The sequence below is a fragment of the Vicia villosa genome, unplaced genomic scaffold, assembly GCF_029867415.1.
Source record: "Vicia villosa cultivar HV-30 ecotype Madison, WI unplaced genomic scaffold, Vvil1.0 ctg.002444F_1_1, whole genome shotgun sequence".
In the NCBI taxonomy this organism is placed as follows: Eukaryota; Viridiplantae; Streptophyta; class Magnoliopsida; order Fabales; family Fabaceae; genus Vicia; species Vicia villosa.
Genome location: NW_026705929.1, coordinates 142,988 through 153,630, shown reverse-complemented (window position 1 = coordinate 153,630; position 10,643 = coordinate 142,988). Strand labels below are relative to the sequence as shown.

General features: G+C 32.1%; 1 protein-coding gene across 1 annotated transcript; it reads right to left on the bottom strand.

The window, feature by feature from the left end:
- Window positions 1-5,906: 5,906 nt before the first annotated feature.
- Window positions 5,907-9,478, bottom strand: LOC131638833 (protein translation factor SUI1 homolog). Its single transcript, XM_058909380.1, has 5 exons — window positions 9,324-9,478; window positions 7,085-7,182; window positions 6,739-6,950; window positions 6,523-6,576; window positions 5,907-6,183 (listed from the first exon to the last, which is right to left on the bottom strand). The coding sequence occupies exons 2-5, from the start codon at window positions 7,119-7,121 to the stop codon at window positions 6,139-6,141; spliced, it is 348 nt and encodes a 115-aa protein (XP_058765363.1). The 5' UTR covers window positions 7,122-7,182; window positions 9,324-9,478; the 3' UTR covers window positions 5,907-6,138.
- Between the last annotated feature and the right edge of the window lie 1,165 nt (window positions 9,479-10,643).

Below are 10,643 nucleotides of genomic sequence, written 5' to 3'. Positions count from 1 at the left end.
GTATGTTTGTATGTCCTAAAGACGTGGATGAGAAGTGATGAATTACTCTAATAGTAATGATACTGTTGTTGTCATTGAAATCTTGGCATTGAGTCGATGTTGTTGAGACAATTTTATTGTGTATTATGAATGTTGTGTTTTGTGGATGTGCATCATTGAGTCGCGTCCATTGCATAAGTGATTATTAGCCTAAAAATGGCAACGACGATGGCTTGAAAATGGAAACAGTGACTTTTAGCCTGAAAATGGCTACAACGATGGCCCAAGTGGAAAATGTTTGAGACAGGAGTTTTACTCCAAATGGTACCACATGCATGTGCATAATGTTGAGTCGCATTTGAGTTGCATTTGAGTCGTTGTGTTTATGAAGTGAATGTTATAATTGGTTGATGACATAGTCGTGAATTTGAACATGTTGTTATGGATGATTAATAACATTGTTGTTGTGATGCAAGTTGCTTAAAGATGAGAAGTGGTGAAATGTGTATGATCTTATCTTTTCTATAAGTATTATCATACGTTCCTTTATATTATTTGATATCTCACCCCTTGTGTTTGAATGTTACCCTTTGTTGGCAACGTGCAGGTAACCAAGATGAGTAGTCGTTACCGTTAGTAGCTCGAGTCTGTGTCCTATGCTCTGATACGTAGCACTCGGGGGGATTGACACTTATTTCCTTTTGTTATGTTTTAAGTATGAATTATGTGTTGTTTTATGAAGAGGATTATGACTTGTTGTTTTTCAAGTTAGACCGATATGCTAACTTTTGAAGTTTATGATTTTGTGAATTTCGCTTCATTGTTTATCAAAGTTGAGTTGGTTTTGAGACTATTAATTGCTATGAATTCTCCCTATTGATATGTTTTATGTATCGGTGTAATTAGCTTTTATATGGTTGTTTTCATGTCGTAATGTAACACCTCATGTTGTTTGGAATTTTGCACTCTGATTTGTATTATAAACTGTTGGGTAGATTTGGGGTGTTACAAGCACCCCACAACAAGATAAGTTATCAAACTTGGAAGAATGACTTAATTAGTTAGTGCTATTCTCTAAGACCGACTAGAAAAATACGAAAGCCTCCATAAAAACCCTTGAAACACAAGTTGTCCAATTAGTGAAACAGTTAGCTGATATCTCGAACTCTACATTTAGTGTTAACCCCCAAACAAATCAAAGGAGTATAGTAGTGTATTTAAGAATAATCAGAACAGTGTTGTTGAATTCATGGTAAAGGAAGAAGAAGAAGGACCAGAGGAAGAAGAATCGTAGGGAAAACTGCAAAATCAACTAACAAACTCTACCTAGTAGAAATAAAACCATGTAGTAGTCATATTACCTGTCACTATATTTAATATGGAAGTTAGAAATGCACTCGTTGACACGGGTGCAAGTGTAAATAAAATACAATTATCAATGGTGAAAAGAATTGGGGACCTCAAGATATAGCCAATTGTAGTAACACTATAGACAACAGACAAAACTTGCAGGAAGCTAGTGGGAACTATTAAAGATCTACTGATCAATATTAACTAGTTTTCTTTTCTTATAGATTTCATGGTGCTAGGTGTTAAGGCCACCCAGAAAATGCATCTCATTTTGGAACGACCATTCATGAATACTACAATGATGTTGGTGGACATTGATAAAGGTCAAGTGAATGTCGGGATCAAAGAACACGAGATATGTTTTAAGGTAATAAGTATCATGTGGAACAATGTACTTGCAGGTTTAATCAGAAAGTTATCAACACCAAGAAAGATATGTCTAGACATTATACATCATGGTTTTGATGATAACAACTCATGAAGATGCAACATGAATAAGAGGTCCAGCTTCCTTTCTAAGGGAGTTTACGATGGATTCAAGAGAGGACAGAAAGGTAGCAGGTTCACCTTGGTCTTAACATGAGAACCTGGGAGCGAGAGAGAGAGAGAGAGAGAGAGAGAGAGAGAGAGAGAGAGAGAGAGAGAGGGGGGGGACAAAAAGAGAGAGGGAAAGGCAGAAGCGTTGCTCGCGTGACATGTTGCAGATGGCTCTCCAAGTTTGTCTTCTCGATATTACATGTACAAATATGAGGAGTAAGAGTAGATATAATCTTGTTGTTAGGGATTCATATAGTTATTATATTATCATGTCTTATTATGGTCATGGCATTTTATGTAATTCTACTTACGCTTTACTATTGATGGTTCTTCATTCTTAATGCTTATTTTCAATTAGTAACACAAAATATGTTTTCATGGTACGACTTGACATACGAAAGGTACTGACATTACAAAATCCAAGTCTCAATTTATTAGAAGTTAATGCTTAGACATAGGGTTAGGTTTAATATCTGCGGAATACTGATAGTTGGTAATCAATATCTTTATATCACTATTGGAAATTAATGTTGTTGTATTTAATAGTTTGAGAAATCACCTATTATATAAAACAATGGATCTCACATCATTGAGTCAAAAATGAGATACGATGAGAGCACCAAGTGATAATATTAATAGTTGAGTAGAAGAGCACATTACTGACTAATAGTTATGCACGAGTATAAACGATGACAAAATCTATCCCTAGCAAGTTTTCTCAATATTAACACCAAAACCACCATTTATTTTCTTATTTATTTTTCCGCAACCAAACAACTATAAACCCTTGCTTAGATACTATAATATTGCACTTTCTAACTGACGTTGCAACAAAATGGCGTTGTTGCCAATTAATGGCGTACGTTTTTAAAGAAATCACAATAGTTTTTATCATTTTAACTTTTTGTTAATATATATATATATATATATATATATATATATATATATATATATATATATATATATATATATATATATATATATATATATATATATATATATATATATATATATATATATATATATATATATGGGTGTGTGTGTGTAGGGGACGTATCAAATGAGAACTTTAGCTATAATGAGAACTGAGAACTTTTAATAATAACCACTGGATTTGAATTATTGGCTCAGATTTACCTCATATTTTAAAATATTTAATTAATGTTTAAGTGAACAAAACATTTATGTAATATGTATTTAAAATATGAGGTAAATCTCAGCCATTAATTCAAATTCAATGGTTATTATTAAAAGTTCTCAATTCTCTTTATAGTCAAAGTTCTCATTTGATACGTCTCCATATAATATATGAATATTTGTATTTTTTGTTTTTGGTCTCTAACCTACTAATAGCAGAGCAATTCTTAACAATTTATGCGAGGAAAGGATCAAACAAAACCACTTTTTTTTTTCGATCTCAAAAAAGAACCACTCGAAAGATCATAAAGGAAAAGTTGAAAGCTAAATAAGATTTATAAGTCAAATCATATTCTTTTATCTGAGAACTCGTGACTTAATATTCTCAGAGTCAGGAGACCAGCAAATTTCTGACTAGAGATGTTTCTAATAAGGACATCTTCTAATTTATAGAAGTATCGTTTGACAGAAAAGTAAGCTTTCGATTCCTAGTGAAAATAATGTTTGGTCAATATTATGACTTCTCGGCACGAGTTCTGAATTATTAGAGTCTCATTCCTCTAAAAACGAGAATTCGAAGAAAAAAAACTCTTTAAATAATAATTTTGTTCCATCTAGTAGACTTTGAAGTATTCCAAAAAGACCAACGTATTCAGTTTGAAGCTTCAAATCACACGTCCAATTTTATAAGAAGAAAAACTATACCTTAAAAAACGGAAGTTAATCTTTAATATTATTAATTAAGAAGTTAATCTTTAATATTAAAAGACCATTGGTAAATATTATATAAAAAGACCGTCAACAGGCCAATCATGTCCATTTGATGGCATATAGCTTCTAGAATCTAATATTTTAAAACAAATGAGACTTAGTTAGTTAGTTAGATACTTTTCATGAATGTAATGATATCCAGTTATCCACATCACACTCAAACAAACAAACTAAGGAAATCAAGTGGAGGTGAAAAACAAAAGAGTATGTATATAGTAATATATCAGCATGGTCTAGCTTTAATAAAATATGTATTTATAGTACTATGCTACTGTCGTAATTGAAAGTGTTTATCAAAACATGAGGGTGGGAGAGAGCAGAAATGCGGACTTTGAATAATAAACACTGCAAGTTGTAAAAAATAATAATTAATATGCACACAAGCGAAATAGCCGAATTTATTAGTTTAGATCCGCCTTAAAAAAAACCAAAAAAAATATCGGACGGGCATAATTGATATTGAATTTTATTTGATTGGTTCGGTTCTTGTCCGAACTAAAAAAATGTCCAACTAAATACTATAATTTGGTTTGGATTTTAGTTTGGTTTGGATTTACCCCAATTAATAAACACCTCTAATTTAATCCATCTGCAAAAACATTGAATGGAATATGAAAAAATAATAATTAATGTCTCATTCAGAAAATAGCCAAACAAAAATGACATTAAAAGTTGGAGCAGTGTTTAAAAAATCGGACCGGTCGGTCGAATCAGAAATCGGTCTGGTTTAATTTCTAGATTGGATATGTTTTTGAATCGATGTGAACCGGTTAAAACCGGTGTAACAAAAATTAAAAAAATTGATGGTTTAAGTGCTTTTTAATTTTTTTTTATTTAAAAAATTTAAAACGATGCCGTTTTAATTATTTTAATGAAAAGTTAAAATACAAATTAAAAGAAATGAAATAAAAAATAAAAATGTTGTGGATGAGGTTGATTTTGTTGCAAATGATTTTGATAATGAAGGAGATTTCAATATTGAAACAATTTTTCCTTCCTTGAAATTAAATTTAGTAGACAATGAAGTTAATTTATTATAAATTATTCAATTAGATTTTGATGCGGTTAAACTTTGATTGCAATTATACTTTGAAATTTTGTACTATTTTGTTATGTGTGATATCTATGTTTAAAATATGAATTTAAATTATGAACTTCTGAATTTATTTATGATATGATATTTTCAAAAAATTTAAATGCAAATTATGTTTTGTAGCGATTAAATCATCTGGTTCAACATATTTTGTAACTATATAATTTTGTTATAACGACTGGTCTATTCAACCGAGTTATTCATTTTAATTCGATTTAGTCATGCGGTTCAACCAGTGACTCAGTGGTTCGACCAATAATTTAGTGACTCAATATTTCAACCAAGTTATTCGATTCATTGGTTCGACCAATAATCCAGTGACTCAATATTCTCATTGATTTAATGTCGATCAAGTTTTTAAAACAATTGGTTGGAGATCTAAATCCTTAATCAATTCCCAAAAAACAGACAAATCAGAATAACTAATGTCTGCATCGACCAAATAGCCGAACAAAAATGACATACTAGTAAACCAAGCAAGTTGACTCAAGTGGTAAACGAGTTCCGACTAAGGACAAAGTTCGGGGAATACCGAGTTTGATTCCTGGTGGAAACAATACTTAGTTAGTACCATGACCTCTCGGCGCGAATTCTGGATGACTAGATATACCTAGCTTTTGCCACCCTATCTAATAGGAAAGAAAGCAAACCGTGCTCAAAGATTTCAATTTTGAAAAAAGAATCGTATTGGACAAATTTTTACATATCAGACTATAACTTTTTCTTGGTGTTGCCACTACATTGGTGATGTGAACTATTGAGATAATTTTCATTTCTTAAAAAAATCAAGATATCCATTACCACGATTCTGATGCATAATTGTTTAACTAATATCACAAATTTCAAAAATGTATGCACTAATATTTATCTATTCACTAATTAAGCTAGAGTAATAAACACCTATTTATTTATTTTTTAAAAAATCCTTCCCAGTCCCAAATGCCTCAACTCAACCAAGCAACCCTTAACTGTAAAATTTTCACTGCATTTAAAAGTTAAGCATTTCAATGGCGCAAAACAGAATGCGATCAGGCATGAATGGGTAGAAATAATGACAATTTTATTCAAGATGTTTGTCTCAGAAGCAGACATTAATCCTTATCATAAGTAACCTAGCAAATACTAATCCAAAATATGTAGCAAGTAGATTATATAAAACCCCTTAACGACAATATGTTGCTATGACTGATTTCTTGAATTCAGATGATATTGACTGTAGTCTGCATGTTAAGCATTTAACATGTTGCTAAATTGTGCACTTTTGATTAGTCTTAGAAACCATGAAGCTTGATATTCTCCTTCTTTACAATGCCAGCCTGTTTATAACACCATAGAAAAAGTTAGAGTACAACTATTTCATAGTAAAACATTAGGCACAGAGCCGTCTTAAAATTTGGGAGGCCCTGTGTAGGTTAGACACGATTTAGTTGTCGCAAAACAAATAGAGACCCTATTTTGTCATAGTTTAACTGTGACAAATATTTTATTAGGCCTTATTTTGTCATAGTTTAACCCTGAAAAATATTCTGAGCCCCTTTTTTAGTCACCATTTAACCTTATTAAATTTTAAACCCTATGCCATAGTTTGTCTGGCATGTCCTCAAAGACGGCCCTGATTAGGCACATAATAATTTAGACAAAAGCATAATGCTTACCTGCACAAGGAATGTAGAAACATTCTTCCTTTGATCACCCTGAAGTTGTATGACCTGCATCCATACAAAACTAACATTTAGGCTTTAACGGATAACAACGAGAATAAGTTATCTCCCGGATAAAACACCTATTAGTTGCATGTTTGGATTCGTTTGCAAAATAAAAAGAATGCATAGTAGTATATTGACATTACGCGTGAAAAAAAGAAGACAAACCTGGCCCAACTCAGGGTCCTCGACAACAGTACCATTACAGCAGAATTCTTTCTTCAGGTCCTTCAGTATCTTGCTATAGCTGTACTCTTTCTTTAACCCTTGAACAGTTGTTAAGCTTTTCCTTCCGTTACGCTGTTGTACACGGACATGAACATATTCTTTTGTCCCGGCACCGGCACCAGAGTCCTCAGCATTTGCCTCAGCAAAGGGATCTAATCAATTAACATATACCACATCAGCAACCAACGCTAAATTTTTGACAAGAAATTGTTACATATTTTGTTTCAGTTTTCCTGATTCATTAAATATGAAAAGAAAACACGAACTTAAGAGATTCAAAACCCACCAAAAGTTGTTGGGATGTTTGTGTCAAACTCAGACATGAAACTTGCCCTTGGTAACTTGTAATAGTGAAGTCCTTCTGGTGTAATCAACCACTAAGCACTGGAAAAATATCAAATACACTATAGATCAGAGATGAGATGTGCCAAAAGACATTTCTCAATCTATATTATGCTTAATAGTAGCTCTCAATTTTCAAATATACGAACTGGGATATAGAATATAACAAATGCACTGCATTAAAATAAGAAACATTTGATTACACATTTGATTACACAGATTTTAACTATACAGTGGAAATATTACACATGATGGAAAGTTAGAAGATTTATAACAATAGGTTGGTTGCCTTACCAGTTCAAAATGATAAAATCAATAACATGTTGACAAACAAGAAATCTTCATTGTCCTTAAATATATCAAAATCCAACTTTTTGAAAACGTTATTCTTTTAGATGAAGGCTCAAGAATGATTTAACATTTTTAACAACATATATAGTACTTCTTCCAAAAAAAAAAAACAACGTAAATAACATGAGGTCAGTCATATACATTCCAACCATCTACTGAATATATACACCAATGTTGTTAAACTTGAGATCCTACCTAAGTGAGAGGAGGTTAAACGATTGTAACTTGAGGATCATAAGGCTCTTCTACCAATCTTAAATCTTAAATTATACTAAATATGTATACTATTATGCATAAAGATAGTAAAAAATAGAGACATTTAATGCTAAACTGTAGATTCTACACTCCTCACAACTAGATCAATTGCTTATTGTCCATGGATGCACAGTTTGACTGTAACAATGGCCTTCCCAGTTCTAGCCGCACCTTCAAATTCATGGTCTCAGATCTTGCCATGTTTCAGACCAAACAGAAAAATTGCAATTACCCATCCTCACAATAATTCAATTGTCGTGAAAAGAAACATCGGGCAAGGAAATACATCAGCCCATTCCCTCTCTAGTCATTATATCATTGTCTTAACAATGTTCTCACGATCGAGATCAAGGCTAAGATCAAGAGGGGGTAGCAAAATTGCAACTAGGATTGTAAGATTCTACTTCAACAATCACCTAGGAGTGAGAGGGGGCTAGTGGGCTAGCAAAGATCGTTACCAATTGTATAAGATCCTACCAAAATATAAAATTACACACACACACTATATAAACTAAATTAATCCTTTTCCATTTAAATATAGTTGATTTAAGGAAATTAAATTAATCCTTTTCCATTTAAATATAGTTGATTTAAGGAAATTAAAAAGTTACGTATAGTTAAGAAATATTGTATTAGTTAATTTTATAAAGAAAAGAAATATTGTATTAGTTAATTTTATAAAGAAAATATTTCATTTAATAAATTAAATATAGTTAGGCAATATTCCAAATTAATTAGTCATTTTTTGCTTAATTTAGTATTGGGCCTTCATGAATAACACTCAGCCCAAACCAATGTTATTAATTCGGCCTAAAATAGCCCAATACCCATCTCTCAACAGAAACGAAACCCTAACTTTCATTTCTTCCCAGCCGGCTTCTTCCTCTTCCAGAGAGGGTACAAACATGGTAGCAAATAACAATCAGAGACAATGAAATGTTCTCGCACATATGGTTGTTTACACAGAGGCAACGACAAATCTCCGACAAGGAGATAAACAGAAACGCGAGACCCATACGCAGCACCCTGATGGGTTTTGTCGGACAACGGCTTAGGATCAAGATTTCAACAACATTGGTTGCAATTACAAACATGCATTAAATCACTTAAGAGTTCATTAATTCATAGTTTATACTACATGATCAAATGGGGACTTAAAAGTATTAGAGACAACAAAACTACAAGCAATTCATGGAATTAAGAAAAACCCAGCAAATTGAACACAAAGAAGACACAAATCACCACCAATTACCAAATCAAAAGAGCACATATGTAACAAAAAAAATATATCGAACCCAAATTTCATTATTATTTTTTTTAATTCACACAATATAATTCAACAATGAAAACCTAAATTATGCTTATGCTTAGAAGGGAAACCGTAATGGAATAATCTTGAAATCCCTAAATTTATTATTATCACGCTAACAATGAAATAATCACATATCATACATAAAATACAAAACATGGTTCTACAAAACAACCACGTTTAAACCTAATCGGGCTGAAGTTACAAACTTGATAGGTATATCTCAACATGAATTCGAAAGGGAAAAAAAATAGAGTAGCGATCATACCTGATTCTTGCGAAGAGGAAGGGGAAAAGAGGGGAAGAACGAGTGTAATGGAGAAAAAAAAGTTACGGTAAATGTGAGAAAATTGGGAACGATAATTGATGAAGTTTTATTTTTGTTTTATATAGTGTGGAGGATCGGATTCGAGAAAAACAATCTCAACCACACAAATTGGGTACAATTCTAAAGTGTGTATTGGTGCCTAAAATAATTTTATATTGAATTTTTATAATGTAATAATGTATAGTTATTTTGGAAATACCGAAATAGTTTAGGTATGATTATATAATATAATTCTATTTGATTTATCTAAAAAATATTGTCATTTAAAAATAAACAGGACTAAGGTGATAGAAAAAAAAAATAGAAATCAATAGAAACTTCAATATCATTCTCAATATGACCTTCTTTAGAAGAGGTATTGATTATTAAAAATTTCACTTTTCATAAATCAATTCAACCGATTAATTTAGAATTTAATTTAGATTCTCTTAAATTCTTAATTGTTACGAATAGAAATAACATTAAAAAGCATGTACTTGAGTTGAGTTTTTTTTTTTTTACAAACCGAAAATCAATTCATATCATTAAATAAAAATTGTTCAATACAAAGAGGTATCATATGAAATAAACTACGCCTAATCCAAGAATCGGCCGCCTTAGCTATAGACTGGGCAACCATATTCGCTTGACGTTTAACAAACTTCATCTCGAAGTTAGGAAAGTTAAGTAACAATCTATGAATAGAAGAAATAATGCAACTAAATTCTGAGACACCTTGGAATTTGTCATGAATAGCTTGAACCGTTCTAAGGGAGTCGCATTCAAAGATAACATTTTGCATCTCCATGTCGATAGCACTTTGAATGGCTTCTTTGAGAGCCAAAGCTTCCGCTTCAAGAATCGGATAATGACTAAAATCCCAAGCCACACCTGCAAACATAAAGCTTCCCATATGATCTCTCATGCACCAACCCCGGTTAGTAGTACCCCGACTATTATTGTAACCCGCATCCACATTGCATTTGATACTGCCTTCCACCGATGGCACCCACCTCAGGTTTGAAGACCTATTACCTGTTAGAACAAGATTTGTTCTTATCAATTATCTTAGTTTTGATGATAACAATAATATGAATTTTGCTTAAGATAATATGGTACTCTAATCCAATGCAATTTCCCTTTCAGGAAATATATATAAAGAGTACGCATAATTCAGCGCTCAGAAGTTGTATCTCAAATGGTTCAGCATGCAACATCAGAACATGGTCTGGCAAGACATCAGAAGATGGTCGAAGCAGAATCAGAACATGGGTCTATGGA

Bases quoted from the DNA above. Each gene is read 5' to 3' on its own strand.
- LOC131638833 (XM_058909380.1), bottom strand. From the start codon at position 7,121: ATGTCTGAGTTTGACACAAACATCCCAACAACTTTTG. The intron at 6,577-6,738 runs GTTTGTCTTCTT...GTATGGATGCAG, and splicing joins AGGACCCTGAGTTGGGCCAG to GTCATACAACTTCAGGGTGA. The intron at 6,184-6,522 runs GTAAGCATTATG...TGTTATAAACAG, and splicing joins TTTCTACATTCCTTGTGCAG to GCTGGCATTGTAAAGAAGGA.